A 26,618-nucleotide genomic window follows, 5' to 3' on the forward strand; every position below is an offset into this window, starting at 1 on the left:
AGTAAACTGACAGAAGCTGAAGCAGGTTGAGAGAGCAGAGCTGAGTACCACCAGGTGCCTGGTATAGGAGGAGGGGGCTAAGCCTGAGTCTAGTGTGACAGCAGGCACAAAGGGAGCTACTAACAATGTCTGATCTTGCAAGGCACTATCTGTCTACTTCATAGGTCACTGGCTGAGTAACACATCAAAATATGCCATGGGGAAAAACTCTGGGCTACAAAGTCCTGCACAAACCCAATGAGAACAGTAATTACAGTATAGAAGATCCCACAGATAAATCCACTGTGCTAACATAAATCACTAGAGATCAATACATTGTTGGGCTTTGTCCTATCTTCTTCAACTGAACATTAATCTCATCTTTTAAGTCTTACACAGTTACTGCCATCACAATCTACTTAAGATCTTAGTTTCATACCTGCTTTTCGTCATACAAGATTCATGTTCCTCAGCCTGGCTTACACCAGGGCTTAGAATTTCATTATCAAAGTAAACACGGAGCCTAAACACATTATCCAGTTCATCAATATACTCAAGTCTCCCAATTCTTTTTGATTAATAATAAACCCCTTGAAGATGTAACTAAAAACTGCACATATATCATATAAAAGAGCTAACTTATTAAGTATTTTTGGAAATATTACTTAGTATTAAAATCCAGTCAATGGACATGGGTGAATAAACTCGTATCTGGGTCAACTGTGCCCTCTAGAAATGTCTTCCAAAATGCATGATCAGACCCTAAGCCATTCTTTCCTGCATCTAATTTATGCTAGCAGAAAGCAAAATATCTGTAAGGCTTCTAAGTATTCATAACAAAGGCCATCAGTAAGAAAATACAGAATGTTTCAATTAACTAAGACAGATTATTGTGTAGCCAAATAAATGTATCTACGATACAAAACCAAGAAAGTGTGTAGTTACAGCAACAGGCCTCTCAGTGGCAAGCGCACCTTTCTAACAATGGCAGCGACGGTGACCAGAACAACAGGAAGCAGCAGTGTCTTCGTGTATCGCAGAGGAGTCTAAAATGGAGTGTTAGAGGGAAATGTTTTAGCCAAACAAAACCTCTTTTCAAATGGTGAAACAGGTGAATCTCTAAAGGCCAAGGTAGAGAAGATGCATACAAACATTCACCGACCGAGAGGCCAGCCCACCCGTGCACTGATTCCCATCACTGAAATTAAAGCACGTTTCCATAGAAACATTTCACCAGTGCTAGGTTGAAAACACTAAAAGTACAGTTTCCCAAACTCCTGTGAAAGGCAACTCGATTCTTCCCTTTACACACTATTTGCCTATCTGAATATCTTATTGTTCATCCTAAAAAAAGCAGTGTTTATTTACATGGAACAAGCTGCCTTGTACATTTTATGCATATTGTTACCTACTGCATTTTTTTCTTAGATACAAATACATGCTGAATAATGGCAAATGCTTATGAAGGTAAGAAAACTAATTTTTATACTTTAACAACAGAAAAATTTATAGAAATGTATTTAGTAGCACAGTCCTGTATACCTCTCAGTTATCAACCACTCTAGCCTCTGCTGGGATGTTGCTCTTATACTTCTGTGTGCTAATTACAGGTAATAAATAACTCCTGTGTCTACTCCATTCTACCAGGTCAGTTTAGAATTGTGCTGGGGAATAACAGTTAAGGTTTGTCTTTGTTCCTACTATACACATACGATACCATAAAAGGCATGCACTCCCTCAAGGGACGATCTCAGCTGCCTCAGCAGCACAGACCCTGGACTCTGATGCACAGGCATGGCATACTTCAAACAGCTTTACATGGAAGGAAGTCATGCCATGCCTCAATACACGATTTCTTTCACCAGACCTGCAATGGCCACTTTCAGGTGAGAGCAGCATGCATGACACTCTCTGGAGTCTCCAGCCCCTCCTACATCTGTTCTCTGCTGATGTTTGCCTTCTATTTTCTTTACCACTTTCTTAAAGAAGCCTCAATGTCTATTAATTGGTATTTTAAGACCTTAGGAGAGATACTCTTCCTTTGATTTTTCTTACTACAGTTTGTATAGCTTTTTATCAGCTACCATATATCAATTACACGACAAGAATAAATGAAGACCAACATGCAGTTAGAGTCATCATGGCACACTTGACCAAGAACATAAGAGTCTACACTGAAGGCTGCCAGCCAGGCACTCAGGACATAAAATTATCACAGTGGGATTTCAGGGGTAACGAATGTGTCGATAAAGTAGTGGCCAGTTTAGTACATTCCAATACATATAGCCTTATAGAAAAATATATCTGGCATAAACAGCAATAGAGAAATGCAAGATGGATGGTGCTTCCAAGCCTATAAAAACATGCTTGCTCAAACTAACTAGCTCATTGAGGACTGAAACTAATCCTTCACATAGGAGGTTGAAGTTCTTGACTATGTGAAATCCCATTTTGTTTTCACAATACCTGCTTGTAGTATACTACTAAGAACTTGTACACTATAACACACAGAATAAATGTGTTTGTTCAAAACCACTAATCCACACTGAAGGATTCTGTCCCACAATCCTCTACCCACTCTCTAGTTGTCTTGTTAACATCAAATACCTGAATCAAGTTTTCAAAAGAGAAATGTTAGTATGGAAACTTGTGTTCAATGATATTTAAATACAATGAGATCATTCAAATCTCGAAACTTAAGTGCAAGTGAAGTGAAGAGCCTGAGAGCCCAACTAAACGAAATAGTGCAGTCCTGAAAAGAGGCAATCGAAATTGCCTGTGTTCACCCATCCAAGCACTGCTGGAATCATGTTTCCAAATTGCCAACATGGAAAAGGTCATAAATAAATACACAAATGGGAAGAGCTTTCATTAAGCTGCTAGGCATTCTTCCTCTGAGGTAGCCATGCACTGAGAAACAGCAGCCCCCCCCCCCTTTATGAAAAATGAAAGGGGCATGGCCAAGGGAAGAAAAATGGACATTACATCTTACCTCCTTCTCCATGAAGTCAAACTCGGCTGCACAAGTATATAGTAAAGTATCAAAATCCTTGTAACTGAAGAATTTTGATGTTAATAAGTTGCCAATATGAGCCTAGAAAGAAAGAAAGTCAGGAATCATTACACTAAGCTAAAATATTATAACTTTGCATTATAATCTTAACAATACCTAAAACAGTTTTTGCTGCATGAAAAAGTCCATTGTTCCAATTCTGGGCTTTTGTTAAGGAAAGTTCTGTTCCTCCAACCTCACAGCTGTGTCCCCTGTTCTGCTCCTTACCCATGTCCACTGCTGCCCACTCAGCAATGCTCAAGGCATTTACCCCAGAGGTTTTCTGCTCACATCTGATTTTCTACTACATCTGATAAAACAGGCTTCCTGGCCCCCACCTTGCTCTCTACCAGGAGGCAGAGAGTTCCAGCAGGCACTCATACAGATTTCTGTCCAGCACACAGGAATCCAGGTCTGGAGCACAGAGAGAAGGCTGAGTCCAAATTCTGGGAAGGGCCTTAGAAGACTGTTTGAAGGTAGAAGACATGGGAGGAAGTGGTATAAAAGGCACCTCTGTCTGACTATCAGCATGGGCATGTGTGCAGTCACGTTCAGCTCCCCCCAGAAGGGATGGGGCAAGCAACCACTTTCATTTTATAAACAAGAAGAGGAAGACTCACAGACACAAGGCATTCACTTAACTTCCAAGTTAATTATTCCCTAAAACAACAAAGATTAGAAAAAGAGAGTCAATTATACCTAAGGGCACTACACAACAGGCACAAAGAATGATGGGAAGTGATGACATACAAGCTGTCAGAGAGAGACAGAGACAGAGAGAGAGAGAGAGAGAGAGAGAGAGAGAGAGAGAGAGAGAGAGAGAGAGAGAGAGGCAGCTGGTAGATCCATGAAGCCAGAAGGGAGTTATATGAATGACCTTGAAACAAATCCCAGAGAGAATGTCCTAGCAAAAGGCAAGTGCCACATACACAAAGAGCTACAGGACAGATACTCAGGCTGGCTTAAGAGAACAAACACCCCACCATGCTGCCTACAAAAGACAAACTTCACAGGAAAGCATAAAGGAAAATAAACAACAGAAGTCTGAAAGAAAAACCTTGGGTAGCAACTGCAGCATCTCATAAAATCAAGTTCAAGGACCAGTGAGATTCATTTAAGGGCACGTCTTGTGCAAACCAATGGAGGCTGTAGTCCCAGAAGCCAAAAGGAGAGAACTCCAACCTCCCCTTCCACACATGCCTAGCATGGCTTCAGATGTATGGCTGGGAAATGACAACTGCAGGAGAGAGAGGTCAGCTGACAATATTCACTAGAAATGATAAGCACTACTCCAGGAGCAAGGGAAGCTAAAACAGAGCAGACATTAGGACAATCCATAAATAAAGACTATCAACTTTATTGAAAGAGCATACACACTTTAAGCAAATTTAAAAAACCTAAGTCTATGTGCGCACACACACACACACCAAGTAAAAACAGTATCTTAAAATTTCATAAAATTTTTTTCTAATCATAAATGCAGTAAAACTAGAAAATAGTTAGGAATAACTTTAGGAATCCTTTTGATGGAAAATAAATAAACCATAATTTAATAACCTTTAGGTCATGCAGAAAGTTACAAAATGACAATTAGAAAGGATACAAAAAGCACTACTTACAGGAATAATTCAGACAAACTTCCTAGAAAATCAGAGTGGTAAAAGCAAAGAGGCCGAGCATTTTCCTACATGCTCAGTCTTGCAAATGGACTCTATAGAAGTTAATCTCAACAGAAGAGTGTGGTTAAAATGGCTTGGCAAGAAAGAGGTGGGGGAGAGGAGGTCAGAGAGTATATAACTATAGCTGGTAGGAAAAGCTCAGCAGACCTGTTGCACAGCAGGTGACTGTCATGAGCGACCCCTTTTCCACTGCTAAATGCAAAGGTGGACATGAAGAGCACTCCTCACTAAACAACAAAGGTATCCAAGGACAGGCTGCTTTTTACTATTCCACAATGTACCAAAGTTTCCACACACAATACTGTATATGCTAAACAAGTTAGAGAAGTTGGAAACATAATTGTTTTAATAATAAAGGACCACTTCCCTAATATGTACATATGTAAAATTTGCACATGCAGCTTCAGCTAGCTGGTTCAACAATCCCCCTTCTAAAGCACACTCCCTTGGTGGCAGACAAAGAATGGGCAAAGGTCCTGAAGGCATGTGCTCCAGTCAGATGACCACATTGAGTTTGCACTGAAAAATCTCCACAGAGAGAAGATCCTGAGCGCTGGCTACAATTAAAGGGAAATGCCAGCTCTACCCAAACGTTCTCTGTCTTCAAAAATGTGGGAAGCTACCACTATCCTGAAACCCAAATCATTACAATCAGACAAAGTCATTACAGGTAAAGAAAAAACCTTATACTTTCATGATTAAAGGCAAATACGCTTAAACTACTAGCTAGCTAAACCCAGTACTAACAGAAAGAATAGCACAATGAACAAGCGAGGTTTGCTTGGGAAGTGCAACCATGAGTTAGTTAGGAAGCCAGTGAATGTGGGGACTTCTGGATAAGAGTCAGAAATTCCCTCCCCCAAGGCAACTACAAAACCAGACAAAAATGTCACAAACAACCATGTCACAGCCTCCTAATCTAAGAGCCACCTAGTTGTATTTACTGATTAAAACAAACTTTACTTAAAGAAATGGGAGTCGGTGGCACTCCCACCTAAGTGTTCCATCCACTATCAACGCCACCATGGATGCTCTAGTTTGCTGGGTCAATGCTCATTCTCTTTGAGGACAATGGAACCAGTTTCGAAACGTGATTTGAAACATATTGGAAATACCATGATCAGCACCAGCAGGAAATGAAAGACGGAAGCTATCCTGCCAGAGCCTAAAGTGTAACCCGTGTGACACAAACAGAGGTGGGCAAAGTAGGTATAAATGCTACCTCGAGAACCTAGAGATGAGACAACCGTCTAAGGGATGGGGACATCCCCACGCCCCTGAAGGACAGACAAGAGCATTCCAACAGAAGTCATGCTTTCTACAAACCCAGAATCGATGGAGAAGAAGGTGGTATGAACAGGCAAAAAGGAACAGAAGGCAAAAAGACTGGAAACTTTATCAATATTTATTGAATAATGTTGATTGGCTTCTTAGGAATAATAAAGGCCAGAAGTTTTTCAGAAGTTACAACCAACAGATAATTCTGTAACTGGCAAAATGAGAAAAAATAACCACAACAACCAAAATCAAACACTGGAATAAAACCAAAACCTCACAGACCCATTGCTAAGAGACCTGGCTATTAAAAGTTATAAAATAGAGTCATCTAGGTTAAAAAGAAAAAGCCTCCTCAAATACAGGAAGAAACACACAAAAAAAATGGTGAAAATAATCATAAATACAAAAGGCAGTGACCCCCTTGTTCTTTTTGTTTAAGATAAGAGTGCATAGAGCAATAATCTGAACTCATGCTGTTGGCACGAATACACAAGGTCAATGTATGGCATAATAGTGAAAAGGAGAGGAAGGAGAAAGATTCTAAAATGGGGGCATTATAGATTTAAACTGAATTAAGCCAACATTAACCTAAGTAGATTCTTTCAAATTAAGATATGCATTGCAATCTCTAGAACCACCATTGAAAATTAAGTAATTAAGTAATGAAGAGTTAGTCATAGCTTAATGCACTGCAGCACTATCCCCCAACCTAAGCCAACCTAGCAAACTAAGGACACATCAGTGGATCCATGGAGAAAATAATGGTGTGTGTGTGTGTGTGTGTGTGTGTGTGTACACAATAATGATAAATCACAACAATAATAACCATGGCAACACCAACTAAAGCTTGTTGAGCACTGACTGCATGCTATCCTGAGAAAAATCCTTTCATTTAGGTAAATTTTATAAGATCTCACAGGTCAGACATGGCCATTCAAATCTAAGGAACCATAAAACTGCTGAAAAGAATGTATTGGGAAGTACAAGTGTGTTTTTGTCTGTCTGTTTGTTTGTTTGTTTTTGTTTGTTTGGTTGTTTTGTTGTTGGTTTGGAAAGCTACAGAATTTGTTACTGGAAAAATGAGACCTACTTAAAACTTATACTTGAAGCCTCACATCTTGGAGCTTATCAGAGAGAACAGATAGCTACATGAGCAGGCACAGGTGCCGGTGCAGGTTTCTCCAAAAGGACAATGAATGGACGAGGAAAGACACAGCCCTCTCCAAAACTGGGTACCTGGCACGTGCTTCCTTAGCAACAGCACCTAAGGATGCTGTAGGCCTTGCTGTCACAGCTCACTGTCATAGTTCTAGGGACACTCACCAGGCTTAGGTCATCTCTTGTGCAGAAATCTACACTGAAGGCTACAACAGATATGTTACTAGTGCCTTCAATCTGAATATGTCTTAATTAGTTTGTGCCCCAAGAAAAAGGAAACAAAGTCCACACACATGAGGCTGGAGCCATTTTACTGCCTTCCTTCCCACCCTCTACATCCAAGCTGAATCCATCACCCCTCTCCTCTCATCGGCACACATGCCTCCTGATTCTCCTTCTGTGTGCTCCTGACACATCCCAAACTTACTACTGTTTTGTCATAGCCTTCGTTATCTTTTGTATTATTATAATTGTTGGGAAGCCCCTAGTTGAGAATGTGCTGATCACAACATCAAAAAATCAAGTAAGCAAAGTGAGGCTAGGGAATAGCTCAAGGAGGGAGTTACATTGGCACTCACTGCCAAAGCATGAGACTAGCATGTGTATAAGTCTAGCATTGTCAGGGGTGAGACAAGAGGATCACTGGGGCTTGCTGAACTAGTCTAGCTAAAGGTTCAATGGGAGACACTGTCTCAAGACACTAAGGTAGAGTGATAGAACAGAATACCTCATGTCCGACTCTGCTCATCCACAGGCACCCACACAAGCACCATGATAACACAACGCAAATAAATAAGCAACCATTCATAAGAATCCTTAATAAAACAGAAATTATAGTCCCTTTGTGGCACACAGGAGCCGCTAGCCTACAAAAGCCATCAAACTGTAGCAGGCTCCTCCTTCCTGCTCCAGCCTATGGCTACTGCAGCAAAAGTTCCCACAGAACAAATGTCCAAATGGAGGCTGTCCAAAACGGCGGCTCCTGTCAAAATGGTGGCACCACACCATCTCCTCCGCTTGCAAGCCCTCACAGGAGTTTAGGAGCTGTCCATGATGGTACCCTGCCTTTCCTGCCTCAGGGAGAGCTGCCCCCCAGGAGCTGTCTACCCAGGAGACACCTTTCCAGCCTCAGCCTACTGCGGGCGTGAGGAGCTATCCGAGGTGCAACACCTTCTTTCTTGCCTCAATCTACGGCTTTATGAAACATCACTGCAGCACCTAGCTCACAGGAGCTGTCCACACTGGCAGCACCTCTCTTCAGCCTCGCCACCCACCACCCCCCAGCAGCCCCACAGAGATGGCGCCTCCGCAAGAGCTGCAGTGGGGAAGGGCTTCCTACACTAACTCATGGGCCCAATTCAGGGAAAAGGGGTGTGAAAAAAAAAACCCCACCAATACCTGAGGCAGAAAACCCACCAATCGCTGAGCTTTCCACAAAACACCCACCAATCCCTGAGCTCCTTCAGGCTCAGTACTTGAAATCCCACCAACCCTCCCTTCGGAAATCTCTCCCCTGAGAAGCTCTGCCCCCTCAGAAATTCTATATAAGCACTGTCCCTTTGTCCAGTTGCCTGCTATCCACTCCCAAGAGCAAAGGGCAGCCCAGCCATCCCTGGATGCATCCCTCCAAACCCTGGACCCTCCAATAAATCTCTTTCCTGACATTTCCTACCTGCTGTGACTCTATCAGAAGAAGCCATAAGAAAAGAAGCAGCAAAGAGAAGGACCGAGTCTGAGTCTCCTGGTCTCCTCAGCTCAGCGGGGATCCCTCCCCTGGGAGCTGCAATGCCTCTGATGAGGAGGCTTCCTCTCAGGGCTGTGTGGTTCCTGGGCTTCCAAGTCCCAGGATACCCTTCAATTCCAGCAGAAGCAATTACAGAAATGTTATCATTTCGTTCTCAGCCCCACCCTAACAAAACAAAATCTCTTAAGTCTAACACAGCTCTCACTATGAACAGCAGCAAACATCCCACACTTACACTGACCACAGAGATGAGAAGGGCAGAGTCAGCCCATGATTTTGAAGATACTGCCCCATTGGTTTTAAAAGGAGACTGTAAAGAAGTTATTGAATGGCTGCACAGACCTCAAATCTTAATCTCCAGAGTTCCTGCTTTACATTTTTACATCTTTGTGACGAAGAAATATACTGAAAGGAGGACTGTTTTAATTCTGTCTTAAAAACTATATACATCAACACATTTCTTATTTACTTTCTTTCACTGAAGAGAGAAAATAATATATACTTCACACCTTGAAATCTAGTTTAAGTAATGATATTCTAATAATTCCATTAATTTATTCTCTGCCTATTGGATTATTTTCAAGTCTTTCAATTTTAAGCAAAAATATACTTACATCATCTGCAATGCCAAAGATCCTGGAAGTCACAGACTTGAGTATAACAGTTCCAAACAACCAGCCACACCCTTGGATAACCTGCAAAAGAAAAAGTCAAAACAAAACAAAACAAAACAAAACAAAACGCCAGCTTTGCTCCCGCCTTCTGAAGTCTGGTGAACTGAGGAGAACAAATGCTTTATTCCCACATAAGCAATATCTTAATCTCCAAGGGGAAATGCCTATTGCTCTGATACCAAGGGTTATTATAACAAAAAATAAGACTGAAAACATATGACATTTCTAGCTAACTGTATTTATGTCTATCAGAGATCTAAACAAGAACTGCTTAACTCCTATGGTGGGGTCACACATGGTTGCTCCTCAGAAGAAACATGAGGTAAAAAAATAAAACTTCAGTGGACTACTAAACCCAGAGACTCTTCACATATTGAGCCCCTCCACTGTAAAGCATAAAAGCAATGTTATCTTTTGGAAAAGAAAAAAGAATGCCTCAGTTTCTGCTTACCCATAAGCTGAGTTCAGATACATTCATTCTTAGGAACTGGGGCTTCATTGCCAGCATGCCCTAAATATAACACAAATGAACATCAGAAGCCCAAGTAATAATATTCTGAATAATTAAGAATTTTGATTAAGAATTAAGATATTTTGATATTAATTCTGAATAATTAAGAATTAAAATTCAAAGCATGACTGATTTATTAATTAGTCATTTGACATTTTGACACATGTATAAGATACATCCTAATTACTCTCTCATCGAAGATCCTCAGCCCCCATACCTTCTGTTTACAAATTTCTTTCCCACAGCCATGCCTTTTGCTTTGTTTTGTGGAGTTTTCACGATTATCACCCACCCCCTGTCCATATATGCAGTTAGTTACTGATCTCAAAGCATCTCTTTTAAAAAGTAAGGCTAAAAACCCCTACTTTCAGTGAGTTTGTAAAATTGAAAGAAAATCAGCATATATAAAAGATGAAGTTCGCTATTTTATATATGGTTTGCCTACAAAGAGGTATGTAACAATTTCAAATTTTAAGTAGCTCATAAGGTTCCCTTTAAGCTAAAAGTTCCTGACTTACCTGATGAGATTTTACTATATTAACAAAATATTTCTGTGTTAAGTCTTTCCAGGTACATGAATCCTACACTATATTACCTCTAGAGAGAAAAACATATTTCAAACTTCGCAAATATATACATATTTTTTAAAATCTGACAATCTTAATCCTGGGTGCAATGACAGCAAGGCTGAGTTTAGGGTTGAAAGTGGCTTCAGCACAAGCCTATGGCTGTGGCTAAACGCGCTTCAGCCGGAGAGGACAGGCAGCGCCTCCGGCTGGAAAAGGCGCATTTCTTGGAAATGGTATAAAGTAGCAACTTGTGAGACAGGAGCTTAAGACTCCTAATTTATTAATAGGTTCTAGAATCAGATGAATGAAAAGACGTGCCTCAAAAGGCAGGAAGCGCTCAGATGGGGAGCCCAATGAGCAAATGTGCGCATGCGTGAGTCTAAGGCACATGCTCTGCGAAGGTACATGTATTCAGGTAAGGTTTGTTAAACACTATAACACTAAAGCCCATGGATCAAAGCCAGTTTCTAAAGTGCACAGGAGTCTAAATTTGTTTTTTTTTTTGTTTTGTTTTGTTTTTGTTTTTGTTTTTCGAGACAGGGTTTCTCTGTGTAGCCCTAGCTGTCCTGGAACTCACTTTGTAGACCAGGCTGGCCTCGAACTCAGAAATCCAGCTGCCTCTGCCTCCCGAGTGCTGGGATTAAAGGCGTGCGCCACCAAATTTAACAAGACTTTTATACTTAGACTGAAAAGATGAAAAGAAAAATTAAGAAGCACAGAAACCTCCGACAATGAGCTCATGAACAAAGCAGGAGCTAAGGAAGGCTGAGGGAGCAAGAGAGCAGCTAGTGGCTGAACCACGGGGAGGCGGGCTCTGAGCATTCTCACAGTGACTTCCGTGAGTCTTATTTTCTCTGCTTTCCAAGTGAGAACTTCATCACTCTGTCAGGTAGAGATAAAGTTGATAGATACTTCATATAACCCTGCAGAAGCTACTCACGAGTCCCAAGCCAGTGATAAAGAAATGGAAACTATTTGTTTCTAAAGCAGCCAAAGACAGATCAACTGAAAATAATGAGTTACCAAGGAGTGGGCGGGTTAGGTGAAGCTGGGACAGAGATCTGAGAGTATATAGGGGAATATCCATGATCACACATCATTGTATACATATATAAAATTATTTTTTTAAAAAAAGCAGCCAAAGGAATACTTACCCAAACAATTACCAAAGACGATGCATAATAAGATGTTAGTAACATCGAGTTCCCAAACATCAACACAAAACAAAGCACAAGAGAAATCTGCAAAATCCAAAAGAAAGGCAGTTACACACAGACCCAAAGAAAGAACAGAGCTTTCAGTTTCAAGTTGTCTGCTCCCATGGTGGAAGGAAGCTGGAGCACTCAAAGAGGGCTGCCAGGCAAACCCAGCTCACTCTACATCCCACGCCCATGCTCCACGATGGCCATCACCAGCCACTGACATAAAGAAATTAGTTTATACTTCACTCCTAAGTCCCAAGTGGCCACCCAACCATAGTATCCTCTCTTGCTTTGACTATTAACATGCTGAGAGAAGCTTCTTGTATCAATCTAAATCAATCTAATTCACTATTAACGACTGGAAAAAACCGAAGCCACTCTACACATGAGCTGCAGCTTATTGAAACTGCCCCTAGTACTGCCCAACACCTAACTGCCTTTTGCTTCTATTCTGTTTTCCTCATCCTTGGCACAAATGACAAGGACCTGTCAGATGCATCTTATGTACATGGCAATACATTGCTACAGATAGATAACCCACCTCAAGAAAACCTGATGGACCAAGATGCAGTTATTTCAAAAACAAAAGACAAAATACTGGCAAATTGTAATACAAACAGATTGTATCAGTTTACTCTCCCCTAAACTAAATAACTGCATTGCTGTTGATACATACTCTGACACATACTGCACATTACTTCTTTAAGTGTTCCATCATACTAGGGGAAATGCTGTGTATATGAGACAGAGCCTTCCACAGGTATATGGTATTAGTATGAACTGCTTATTTTTACTGTGTTCTTTCTATTAGATTAGTGGTTTTCCTTCATGTCCTTCTTATGTGTCACAGGACAAAGCTGCGTATGAAACAAACATTATATTTTCCCACTTCACTTTTCAACTTTGTCCTTTTTCTGTATTATGCTTACTGCTTAAATTTTTATGTCAGTCATACTTATTATTTCTCTCCTTTAAGTCTTCAAGACTTATCTTTATAATTTAAAAAGTCCTTAAAAATGAAAAGCCCATCCTTTATTATAAAAGTTTTGTTTTCCTTTGATATATGTCCATTTGTGTGGATTTCATTTCAAAAATATATTTAAAAACAATGCAATACACTATAAATTCAGAATAAAGAAAAGTTACAATTATTTCAATTGATACAGAATGATACTTAGCATAATTCTGCATTATCCAATTACAGTATACTGAACAAACTCGGGGCAGGACGTCTCCCTTTACATAATAGATGCCATACATGAAGAAGCCACAGTACACTCAGTGAGAAACTAAAACCTCTCCCTCAAGGAACAGTTACCAGGGACAGTACAAAAGTGTCACTTAGAGAGACAGGAAAGAGAACATCCAAAGCAAACTGGAGACAAAAGGGTACATCTCTGCCCACAGATAGTGTGGAATGAAGAAAAGCCTAAAGGAGGGATAGCAATCGTTAAGAGGGAGGACGGTACCAGGATGCAAAACTAACTCAGAACCAGCCAAGTACGCACATACCAATAAGAAACAATCTGAAAGGAGAAATCGAGAAAACAGATCTTTTGGCCAACAGCATCAGAAGGAATAAAAAGACTCAGTGGTCAGCTTAGTTGGAGGGACAACATTTATACAAAAACAAAACAAAACATAAAATGCCATTGAAGCAATTAAAGCATGAATAATGAAAAGACAGCTCATATTTACTGGTTGAAGACATGAACACCCAGATATCTACAGATTTGCTGCAATAGCTATGAAAACCCAGCATCTTTTGCAGAAATAAAAATCCATGCAGAATCTCCTGGGAAATGAGGTAGACCCAGCAACAGTGAAAGGGACCGTGGTCGTGGTCAGACTCAGACTTGGGTTTCCAACTTGATAGAAGCCAGAGTATTGAGAACGCTGTGCGGCAGGCATCAAGTCAAAGTAGGCCAATGACATGGAACCTGCTCAGGCAAAAGCCCTGCCAATCAGACCAATGATCTTTTCCAAATCAGTCAATGGAGACAACCCTCTTGAGAAACAGTGCTTAGGAAAGGAGATTCTCCCATAAACATGGACCATTATCTGTCTAGTGCCATTCACAAAACTGACTCAAAGCAGAATGGACACCTAACAGAAAAGCTAAGACAGTACACATCTCAAAGCTTCCTGTAGTCAGATTTCACAGTATTTTCTTGGGTAGGACACTATGAGCACAGAGAACAAGAAAAAATGGTTGGACTGGCATCTAAAACTTAATGGTCATTAAGGGATAAAGGATAGCAAAGTCAAGCAAACATCAACTTATGGATATAGTCATAATTATAAATATGATAATTCCTAAAACTCAATACAAAAAAAAACTTCATTCAAAGATGAACTAATAACTTGAAATGATGTTTCTTCAAAGATACAGATATTACTAAGAACTACATGACAAAAATGCTCAACACCATAAGAAATGAGAATGAAGAGACTCTATAAGAAGAGTACCACACGAGAGCTTGGAAGTTGTCACTGGGTCTTAGGAACAAGGAAAACACTACCAACTAACATGTGTGGTGGGCAGAGATGTAAGATCACAGGGAAAACCACCTCAGAACAAAGGAGGCAGATGGGTGCAACTCAACTCACTGGAGCACCAACCCCCATGAAAACAACCCAGACAGGGAGCCGAGACCTGGACTGTAATGGAGTAATGGCTACTGAGTGGGTCCTGAGAGGGGAAGCTTACGTTTTATTTATTTATTTTTAACTCTGAGAGCAAAGACCACTGTGGAAAATCCTTCTATGTTTCCAGCAGAAGGAAAAAATAGCACTGCTTTGAAATGTGCCAGCGTATCATGTTCTCAGCAAGAAATCATGCTAGCTTTCAACATGCTCATCTAGAATATGGGAGCTGTGTAAACTCTTTAACTTACTTCATGGGACAAGATTACTGTCATTCTAATTCAGACAATGACACGCAATAAAGCCATTGCTCATCTCTCATAAACATAGATGCAAAAAACCCCAATTCAATGAATTATGAGCAAATCAAACTGAACAATGAATAAAAAGACTCATACACTACAAGCAAGAGGATGAACCCCAGGCAAGTAGCATTAACATCTACCCACCCACCATCTGAAGAATAAGACAGGAAAGAAAATCTGACCAAATTCAACATGGATTCATGGTTTACAGGGAAAAAATCTGCAGCAAACTGAGAATAACAAAGAAATTCCTCCCACTTGACAAAGATTTACAAAAGTCCATGTTATCCCACATCAGAGTTAAGATAATGAAGCTTCCTGCCTAGATCAGGAGCTGACTCTAAGCTTCCTGCTACTTCTTCTCAAAAAGCCCACAGCCTACAGTGAGGAAGGATGTGAAAATTAAAAGGAAAAAATTAACTATCTTTGCAGGTGACACAGCAATCCGTGAAGACGATCTCAAACAGTCAACAAGGTCAGAGTTAATAAGGAACTGCAGGGAGGTGAGATGTGGGCTACAGCCCAAAGGTAACTGCCTTCCATCACAGCAGCAACAGTCTGAAGTCAGGAACACTGGCACTTAAGCCAGCACCTGACAAGAACGACTCGACTATAGGTAGATCCAACAAAACACATACAAGATCTCTAGGCACGAGTTTACCACACACGTGCGCACACACACACTCACTCACACAAATATGTAAAATAAAAAGTCTCTATTGGGGCTGGAGCTGTGGCTTTGTGGTTAAAAGTACTTGCTACCTTTGCTAAGGATCCGGCTGTGGCTCCCAGCACTCCCATGGCAGGTCACAACCTTCTGTATCTCTGGTTCTAAGGAACCCAATGCCCTCTTCTGACCTCTGCAGGCACCAGGCAGACATGTAAAGCAGTGACACGCACACAGACCAAACATATACAGATCTATAAAAAGAGAACTATGCAACCCTGGTTAGAATATTCAAATAACGTAAATAACCAAAACTTTAAAAGTAACTTAAAATTCCAACCCTGAGATTGTCAATGCCAAAATCAGGACAAGCCATAGAGTAAGGGAAAGCTATTTGTAAATGTACATCTGAGGAGCTGGGCTGCAGCCTGGTGAGAGAGCAGCCGACTACCGCGCATGAGGCTCTTGGGTCAATTCCCAGTGCCCAGCTAACAAAGAAGAGAAAGATGCCATCTGTTAAACCACTATTATCCAAAATAACACAAAGAATTATTAAAACTCAATAACAAGAAAATGAACAACCAAATTTAAAAGACAAAGGCAAAGACCTGAACAAACACGACACAGAATCAGAAACACGATAAGCGACCCTTCCTCTAACCCTTCCTCTCGAACCGCTGACGTTGGCTCAGAGGCTCAGAGGAGGGTATAGAAGCTGCAGGCCCCCTTCCTTTCTCATACCCCACTTTCTTTCCTCCCTGTCCCTCTCTCTTCTGGTGGGAATGCAAAATGGTACAGACACTATTGAAAATAGTTTGTCAATTTTCTAAACACTAGATAAACAGCTGCCCTATGACTCAGCAATAACTTTCCTTGGTATTTATCCAAATGAATTTAAAATTTAAATCTATATAGAAGCCTGCAGGCAAATGAATGCTGCAGCAGCTTTACACAGAGCTGTAGACCTCCCCTCCGTAGGTAAACGGATAAACCATGACATAGACAAAAGGAAGGGGAAAAGGTCAAAACGCTACTCACTTATGAAAAAGTGAGCTATCAAGGCATGAGAGGACTAAACCTAACCGGACTAAGTAAATGGAATACATGGATCTATCTGCAAAAGGTTATGAGCTATCTAACTCCAAACGCATGGCATTCTGCAGAGGACAAAACAACACAAAGACGGCTGTTACTAGACACACAGGGAGGCAGGCCTGGATGGCTTCCAGGACTGTGAACCTGTTCACAGGATGTGTCACCGCCCATCAGGTCCTATATAATACATAGTGCCAAGAGTGGACCCCAACAAAGCCCAGGCAGTGGGTGCTTAACACCTGTCAGTGCAGGTGTATCAGCAATGACAACAGTACCATGCTGGTGCAGGACAGCCACAGTTTAAGGGTGTCATACAGACGGGACTCCTGTTCAACTGTGCAGTAAACCTAAATCTGCTCTATAAAATACAATCTCTTAATTAAAACCAAGACAAGAAAAATTGTAATGGGAGGTCCTATTGCCATTAGATTGTCTACAATACCTCTTTAGAGACAGAGAATAAATGTTACTTATTGCAGAGAATGTGAAATGGTACCATAACTGTAGAAAACAGTGTCACCATTACCTAAAAAATAAAAATAGGCTTGCCACTTGATCAATGCCAGTCTGAAAACCAGTAAACAAAGACACGTTCATATTCATAGAAGCGTTTTGCTGAAGAGGGACTAGCACATGGACCATCGAGGCAGAAAAAGGCTTTCATAACAGACTCACTGTTGTTCATTTCTTCTAAAAAGTAGTGAAAGCTCGATGAGGGCGTGTGAGAAAGGCAGCCACACAGAACAGTGGGCTTGACCTGGTGCAATCCACACAACGAACTCAATGAACACAGTGCATTATACTACTCAGAACCAGCTATCTCACCTCTCTCTAACTAAAGAGAGAGTTTGCAGATATATTTGAGCAGGAAGTCTCAGAAATGAAAACAGGGGGCGATGAAACATACCAAGATGTACTGATTCATGGAAAAAAAGAGAAAATGTAAATTATAACTGCACTATACTATTCTATATAAATAGACAACATATTTAAAGAAAATGGAATATTGTGAGCCATTACATATTTGTTCTCTTAAATACTTTCACCATTTGAAAAATGATTTAACAGTTACAAAGTTGAACATATTAATACCTCGGCATAGAAGAGCCCTAGATAAAGACTCCTGATAAATGCCTATACATTGCCCCAGGAGATCCAAGTAAAATTACACATCATTATTTGTTAATGAAGAGACAGAGTGGCAGCAAAAACTTCAATGTTCTTCAACAATGAAACAGAAAAAACTGATTGGTTCATACTACAGAAAATACACAGCAGCGAACATTTCTGAACTCTAGGAAGGAACATGCAAATCCAGAAACCTGAGAGAAAATTTCAGCCTCAGAAAAAAGTCATTTACATCAGCCTGAAAAACTAGGTTTCTAGTTCATAAATATGTGGACAACTTCAAAATACCTACATAGGAAAATGGAAGGAAATCACTTGATGACAGCTCCGTGAGGACAGTGGTCACCTCCAGGAGGGGTGAGAGCGGGCTATGCTTTGCTAGGACAGCAGGCTCATGCTCATTAATACTGTAACTTTATTCACAAGCCTTCTAGAACCAACCAAACCAACATCCCTAAGTGTGCTATAAGAAAAGCCGGTTATGGTCCAGTGTAATAACACTGAGATCACCAGAGAAAGAAAACACTGCCTTTATGTGTAAAAGGCAGAGTGACTGAGAGAAGGCAAACACTCTCAAATCAAAGCACAAACATGCAGCCAGCAGAAACCAACCAGCCCTGCAGGCCTCACCCAGCTGCTCCACCGACCTAGACCGCTGCTCTCCGTGATGGCACTTGTCTGTCCTCCACCCTCTGTCTCGCTTGTCCTTACCTGGCTGAGCACTTCCTCCTCCAGGACTCTATCTTCTTCCCCAGCTTTGTGCTCCCATATGCCCTACTGTGTTAGGCTTTTGTTCTTTGGTTTTTATTTTGGTTTTGTTCTTTGGCTTTCCAACATGCGTTATACTCCGGGTTTCCCACTGGACTAGGTCAGAAGCATGAATGCTGAGTGCCTTGCAGTTCTGTTCATGTGTGTGTCTCACAAGCCTAGTGAGTGGCCATTCCACTTTACGTTAACAGGAGGCTCCATGGGTGGACAGTGCACCACTCCATGTCCCCTGTGCCCAGCTTAGTACATAAGATAACAAGATCCAAATTAAAACTTTCTTGGTGGTCTAGTTAAGCCAAAAGCAACTGCATCAGTGTTTGAACGACAGTGACATTAAAGAAACACATTAAAAACTAGTTTCAGAAATAAACAAATCAGATCTCAATAAGGAGTTTATTAAGGTCAAACTAAGCAGAAGAAAAAAAACCAACAGAACTCATTACCATGTGCATATAAATGATCTTCTGTAATTTATGTGTATCAATGTATCCCACGACATACACTGCAAATAGTGATGCAATCTGAAATCAAAAAGAAATTATGTTAAAATAAAGATAACATACACACACACACACACACACACACACACATAAAACAAGTAGCCACATGAATAAAGACAAGACTACCTTATTGTTTCAAATTATCCTTACACATGAATTGAGTGGTTTAGCTTTCTTTCCTTCTGCCTCCAATTTATTATTGAAAATAACTATTAACTGATCTTGTACACTCCTAATATGATCACGGCAGTCCTAATGCACATGGAGAGAAATATCTACTCCATGGATTGCCCAAAACAGAACTCATCGTAATATCAGCCTAACCCTATTGTCAACACATATAACTAAAATTCCTCTAGTCAATCAAACACCTGAAAATATATAACATGACTACTACGACATAATTACAGAAGACACAGTAAACTACAAAGTAATTAGGTAAAATTTATATAAAAACACATTTTATCTCCCTGCTTGCCACCTCTATTAGTATTATGTATAATTCAAATAAATAGTCACATGCTAGTCACAATCAAATTTCAAGTTCCAAATTTGAAAGAATATTACAAGTAACTTTTTTTCAGTTAAAGAGAATTCTGTTATTTATAAAGAATTCTAAAATTCTCAGAATTATCACAATTCTAAAATTTCTAGATTTAGATGAATTCATTGATTAAATGATACTCCAGCTCCTATAGAGGGTTTTTATGACAGTGTCTCTACTCTTCTCTCTCTCTCTCTCTCTCTCTCTCTCTCTCTCTCTCTCTCACACACACACACACACACACACACACACACACAAACCATTCAAATTAAATGCTACACCTCTTCACACACAAACATGGAAAAACTACATAACAGCTAAATATTTACATACAACCTATCCAACCATTAAGTTTGGTTTTGTTTTTGTTTTCTTATTTCCAAGTCCTTTATACATGTCTACTAATAAAAAAGACATGATTTCTTTTCCTCAGGTACCCATGGTAACTGCAAGGTGATTAACATGACAGGATGTGTAAGCAGGTATGTGCTGTTCTGTGTGAGCCCCACTAGAGGCAGGATAAACCCTTCTGTGTATCCCTCACTTCTCCACTTAACAGAGGCTATCCCACTACCTGGAAACAACTAAAAGCCCCCTTTACACTCCTGGTGCAGAGCAGCACACTTGTGGGGAACAATCTTGGGATTCCAAGGATATAAAATGAATTTAAATAGAATTTAAAGGAGATAAAGTCTCAAAGATAAGATAAAAAAAAATGTTTTTTTAAAAAGTAAACAAAGAAAAACTCCTAGCCTTTTTGTTTCTTAAATAGTAAAAAAGCAACTAACAGAGCCTGGTGGACCGTGCAGCTGTGAGCACCCAGAAGTTGAGCTAGAGCATCCTCACTTTGAGGCCAAGATTCTGTCTCAAAAAATAAAACAAAACAAAGTTGCTAACCTTACTGACATCTGGCTGGGTACAGGGTGTGACACTGAGGCCTAAACACACTACCCTGTAATGCTAACCCAACCAAGGAGAGTGCACACTTCCCTTCCCTGTGCTTGAGCAAAGATTAATCTGAAAGAAAGAAAAATTAAGGTGTTGTTTGTTTGTTTTCCTTGTCTTTCTGGGATTTTTGTCTGTTTCTCTGTTTGCTTTGTCTAAGAAGGTGGTAAATAGTTAAACCTTAAATCCAGATCTGCCTGCATTCCTGAGACACAGGATCTGAGGATTTAGAAGCCTCTCCCCACCAGTGTTACAGAAACGTGAAAAGAATAACTTCAATAACAGCAACTCAGAAACTCTTGAGCCCACAGAAGCCTCCTCTCTCAGAGGGCTACCTTGCTGTATAAATCTGGAAGCGAGAAGCAGGAATACATGGCAAGATGATAAATAACCGACCATTAGGGCAGCCACATCGAGCAAGCACCATGCCTGTTCACTCTCTTGTCCCACGCATGTTTATTCTACATGTAAAGATTTAGGGAACTTAGCCAAAATCCCTCAGTGGATTGGGGGGGTAGGGTCATGAAGTCCCACCCCAATTTGAGGATTGGCAATTGTCAGTTTTCTTCAGGGATTTGAGCCCCAAGATGTTACTCCTGTTCCAATTAATGATCGAACACTCATGCACATACAGACAGAACTAATGTACTCAGAGAGGGTGGGCGTGGTGCAAAGCACACTGGGAGTAGGGCACTTGAGCACCAAGCACATGAGTTGGGAGGAAAATATGGTAGGGAGAAATTGAAGGGAAGAGAATGAAGGGGATGGATCTGATGCAAATACGCACTATGTATGCATGAACACTGGTAAAATACTTTTAGAACTAATCCTAGTGGGAACACACTCTACCTAAGACGTCCCTCGGGTTAACTACGAGCTCTCCATTCAGCACTAACAATTACAAAACAATAGACAAGCATCCATACAAACCTGAGTTCTCCTAGTAAGCAATACTATCCATTACTAAATGAATCTTACAGACATCTCCACTCTGAATTTTCTTTATAAGAAAGACCTAGAAAATCTTAGAACTTAAGACTCATGAAACAAGATGAATCAGTCTGGCCCTATGTAACATCAACAAAGAAGAGCTGAAAGTGAAAGGTGGACATGGAAGGTTGGAGGGAAGATTGGAGAATGGTGTTATACAGCACTCATATAGAAAACTCTCAAAAATAAAAATAAAAACAAAATCTTGGTTATGATTTTATACAAATGAGCTCACTAAGCCCAAGTACTTAAGTTTAACAATGTGTCCCCCTTACCTGAGTAAGAAGCACGAACTGGGCAAACTGCCAGGGCAGCATGAAGAGCACGTTGGAGATGCAGAGTGCAATCAGACTCCCCCTGCAAAGCTCTGTAGCCCTTGGAAAGACAGATACCAGGAGGTTTAACTACAAAACAGTTCAGCAGAGCTGCAAACTGCTGCCAATTAGAATCATAAACATGATCTGGCGTTCACATAAACTGTGCACAAGATGAACCAATGGGTTAGAAATTACACCTTCAGATTCTCAATTACAATAATTTTCTATAAAAAATAAATACCTATTATTACTTCAAAACCACGAAGCCCTGCCAAATAGAGGGAGGGAGGCCAGCTAAATACAGTCATTATTTTTTTCACATTGTATTTTTGTGAATTTACAATCAAACTTCTTAAAATGTTGAGTCAGCAGATTCATGAGTTGGCAAAGAGAATGTCTAAGAGAAATGACACAAGTGACATATTGTATGAGCCACGCCGTGTGTGGAGGAACACTGCAGGGATGGGACACAGGGTGAGACCCAGTGTCAGGAAGCAGCATGGAAGCCAGTCTTCTGCAGGGGCCCCTTGGAAAAGAGAAGTAGAAGGAAAGGAAGGAGTGTCCTGGAGCCACCATTAAGGGTGTGGTATTTCAGGAACAGCCTTTAAAGACAGGATGTGTGCCACCGTCAGCCTGCCATGATCCTCACAGAAGTAGAGTGTGCAGACTAGCATACTGGGGTGAGGAGCCGGCAGCGAGGGACGCCACCACAGCTGTCTTCCTAGACAGCTTCCGGCCTCCAAGGAATGAGCCTGCTCTGTTGCTCTAGTGTAACCCACGGATCCTTAAGCGCCAGGCAACCTTAACAATCAAGTAGTTGAAAGCTGGCACTTTCGATGGAGTAGACGAGGCGACAACGTCCGGCTGCACCCTGGAAGGGGAACCAGGGCACCATTCTGTGAACCGTCAGCCTTGGCCCTGTGCTTGCCTGCAGACATGTATGTGCTGGACCATGGTCAACACTTACTTCTATCACTATAGGGCACAGGCAAGGGGCTGAAATGCCACTCTGTAAAACAAACCATTTTTCTACTACTTTTTAATGAGGCTCAATTTTCATTTTACAGTTGACAAGGGAAATTAGGAACACTACTCTGGAAGCCAGATACAGAATACACTCAGAGAAGATAAGAGCCAAAAGGAATTCCTGCTGGTGATGATCAATATACCACTAGCCCTGGACAGCAGAAATGGAAAACAAACATTACTAGGACCAATCGAGAGAAAAACAAAAACAAACAAACAAAAAAACACAACAGACTGTGGTAGAGAAGAAAGCAATTTCTATAAAACCTACATGTTCAAATAAACTGCACAAACCAACTCACTAAAAGCCCTATTGCCTACCTCATTTCTAAAGCATTCCCGTCCTTAAGGAACAGGGGAGGAGGAGGGGAGGGGTGCATGCCTCAGAAGAACCTTGAGGAAAATCTCACAAAGTGACCCAGAGCCAAGCAGGCCACAGCTACAGGAGCAGCCCCAGAAAAGTGTGTCAGGAAGGCATGTTCAGGTGGGATTAAGAGCTCTGGGGATAGCATTAGAAATATAAATGAAGAAAATATCTAAGAAAAAAAAGAAATAAAGAGACTATGAACAAATATTGTTAAAAAGATATTTCTAATCGCCCATCCTAAAGCAAGGGAGAGGCTCCTGGGTATGCAGATGAAGCCCGCACAATCACGCAGATGGCTCTTGGAAGTGGACGAAAGGCAGCAGAGCAGGGCAGAGTGAACTCGGGGTGGGGAGAGGGGCAGTTCTCCACTGCCAGTTTTCATGATGGAACAGAAACCAACACACAATGGGTCAGGGAAACTGGGTCTCTCTGAGGGGCCCCAGGCAGCCTTGCCAGAACCTGCAGCTTAGGACCTCAGACCCACACAGATATTAAACTTGAAAGGATCAATCCACTTCGATTCATTCTCAGCTGCCACAGAGCCACAGCCCAAAATAGGGAAGGAGAGAGAAAAATCGGAGACTCTTCATCATCAGATTTAACAGGAGCAGACACAGGAAACAGGACCCAGGTGCTCCTGAGCAGTCTAGTGTCTGTACACATGGAGTGGGAAAGCCAAGAATGGTTGCCACATGGACGTGAAATACTCCTGCAAGTGAGCAGGAGGAGGCTTGCACTGTAGCACTTCCTCCAGAGTGCACAGAGCCCTTTCTCTCACTGCAGAGCCCAGAGTGCAGAGCTGTGCCTCATCTGCAGTTGCTGAAGCAACACTGACTTAGGGGAAGGCTGGAGTGGAGGTTGTGGACTTTAAAAAAGCTCACAATATAAAAGCCACCACAAGTGTGACCTATGAAAGGCCTGACTGATGAGACCACACGAGACAAGAAGGCCCTGTCTTCTAAGAGGCCCTCTGTCTTCTAAGAGCAGTACAGAGGCAAGCTGCCCAAAGGGTTAGCTTAGCAGCCTTCCCCACTGTTCTCCAAAACTCACCAGACCACTGAATGAAGTTCTCAGACCAAAACAACTTCGGATTTCTCCAGGCTTTGACCCCCGGGCCCTACTCCATGATGGTGTTCTGTATCAGGATAATGCATGTCTAAACTCGGAATGTGTCCACTGAGAGACAAGCTACTTATTCTTTCTCGGGAATACTTAAACGCACTTTAATGCTGCATTTCTGGCAGGAATTCTCCTAGCATACCTTGGTCTATGGAGGTGGTTTCTCTCTCTGGCTACTATCTGGATACTCAGACACTAAACAGGCATCAGGACACAAAGTCCATATGTCAGTGCTCCCAACTGGGATTCTACGAATTCTGCTCCTGCAGGGCAGGCTGCAGGATGGCCAGCTTTTCCCTTCCCTGGCAGCTGACATGGTAAAAGAGAAAGCCCAGGGAATAGAAGAACTAGAAGTAAGCATGGATTTACTCATCTTGAGCAGACACCATGGACACAGAAGAAAAAGAAAAAGAATATCAGAGGGCAGATGAAGGAAAGGCCTTTAAAGCTACATTTTTAAAAATTACTTTAAAATTATCTTTATTAACTCAACATAACAAGATCATCTTAATTTATCAATTTTATTTTAAAGAATTAAGACATTCTTTTAAAAAAAATTTACAAAACTCTAATTTGTGGTCTAAGAGAAAATAAAACCCCAGCAGGAGTAAATAATGAAAGTTACCTGAGAATATGAGTCACAAGCAACATCTGAAGCACAAGGAACGGGTATGAGAAGCTTTCTCGGAGAGGTGGCGTCCACATCACGCGGGTACACTGAAAAACAAACAGGCCACAGGTTGCACTTACTCACGGTTGTGAGAAGCACAGGGTGAAGGGGGCGATCAACAAACACCAAATGTTTCCCATGTGCACTGCACACAAGCGCTGGGTTCTCTGTAAATATAAACTCTGGGAAGTGAGTGGGAAAAAGACACCAGGTCAAGGCACACACCAAGGACACGCACAGCACATACCGTCCTTATTCGTCTGTCCATCAATTAACCTTTGTCATTGATTCTTTATCTTGGGTATTGTGACTACTGCTGTGGCAAACACGGGGTGTGGGTAAATTTTGGTAAAATTGTATTTCCTATGGAGATATGCCTGAGAGTAGAAGGGCTACTGGGTGGGTAAGTATTTGTTACAACAATCCATGATATATTTCAAAAACTGAAAGAGCGCAGACTCTTCTAGCATGAAGATGTGCTCAGTGCTGGGGGAGATGCAAGTGCTTACAGCCCAAACTGTGATCTCGAAACACCATTTTCCCCAAAAGGATCCAAGATTCTGTGAAAATAGTTGGTTCTGTATCTTGGGGCACACTTAGTACCAGAAAGCAAGTGTAAGACTGAAAGAGCATATGAAAAGAAGTGAATGCTTCGTTTCAGAAACACTTCCCTCTGCAGTGAGCAGCAGTGAATGTAGATGCAGGGTTGCCTGCTCAGCCCTAAACAAACCTTCCACATCTGCTAGCGCTCAGAGAACATCTTGGAAGACAGGGTGGAAAGAACTTAAGAGCCACAAGACAAGAAGAAAGGATGCAAAAAGTTATTTCCTGTGCATGCTGTAGCCACTGTTTCAAAACAGAAGGTAGGACTTCACTCTACAGAATCTCAAAAACACCAAGCCCATCAATAATAAAGGAGAAAGGATTTGTTTCCATTTGAGGAAGTTAGGAGTGCCAAATGAACTCTGTACCTTAATCTGGAGTGGAAGTCTTCAAACTGTAGGCTGTGATCTTTCACAGGGACCTCATAAAATAATTTTATGGTTGTGGGGGTCCCAACAACATGAGAATCTGTGTTAAAGTGTCATGGCCTTGGAAGGCTGAGAACCACTGCTCTAGAGAATGGCTGCATAATTTGTACAAATGAGAAATCTGTTCAGCTTAAGAGATACTGTATATAACATCAATATGTGTAAATTATGTACCATTTAAAGTCAAGGCTTTCAAATATTGAATTTGTAGTGATTTGAACTTCAGGAATTATGATGACCAGACTACATACAAAAGAACCCATGTGTACATAATAACAGTAAAAGAAAGCAAGAGGGAAGATTTGTCTTTATAGAACGCCAACTATTAAACATAGATGGAATAAGAGAATCAGGAGATGGCTACTTTCAAAGGCTAACAGAATAAATAATTCAGACAATGATCATCAATGGATATGAGCATTTGGTAACAAGCTTCAAGGAAACAAGGCATTCTAAACCTCAAAGTAGCAGGACACAAACCACTTAGTAGCACACAAAGGAACAAGAGCATCTTTTCAACAGACAAATCTAACTTCCACCACCTGAGCCCTGGGACTGACTGAAGAAATCCAATAAAGTGGCAAACTGGTCTCACAAGCCTCTCAATATACTGCAATGAAAATGATACATCATCTGCTACAGTCTTCACAGCCT

The 26,618-nt window shown here is 41.1% G+C and overlaps 1 protein-coding gene across 1 annotated transcript in view; it reads right to left on the reverse strand.

Annotated features, from left to right (window-relative positions):
- Dpy19l1 (dpy-19 like C-mannosyltransferase 1) overlaps window positions 1-26,618 on the reverse strand; it is a 91,738-nt gene that overhangs the window by 17,544 nt on the left and 47,576 nt on the right. The window contains exons 8-15 of the mRNA XM_021172503.3: window positions 24,889-24,980; window positions 21,710-21,809; window positions 18,899-18,976; window positions 11,799-11,885; window positions 10,016-10,075; window positions 9,505-9,585; window positions 2,972-3,073; window positions 954-1,025 (exon numbers count right to left, since the gene is read on the reverse strand). Of these exons, the coding sequence (XP_021028162.1) occupies window positions 954-1,025; window positions 2,972-3,073; window positions 9,505-9,585; window positions 10,016-10,075; window positions 11,799-11,885; window positions 18,899-18,976; window positions 21,710-21,809; window positions 24,889-24,980 (672 nt within the window). The remainder of the gene's footprint in view (window positions 1-953; window positions 1,026-2,971; window positions 3,074-9,504; window positions 9,586-10,015; window positions 10,076-11,798; window positions 11,886-18,898; window positions 18,977-21,709; window positions 21,810-24,888; window positions 24,981-26,618) is intronic.

The sequence above is a fragment of the Mus caroli genome, unplaced genomic scaffold, assembly GCF_978045245.1.
Source record: "Mus caroli unplaced genomic scaffold, Mus_caroli_1 scaffold_11, whole genome shotgun sequence".
Classification (NCBI taxonomy): Eukaryota; Metazoa; Chordata; class Mammalia; order Rodentia; family Muridae; genus Mus; species Mus caroli.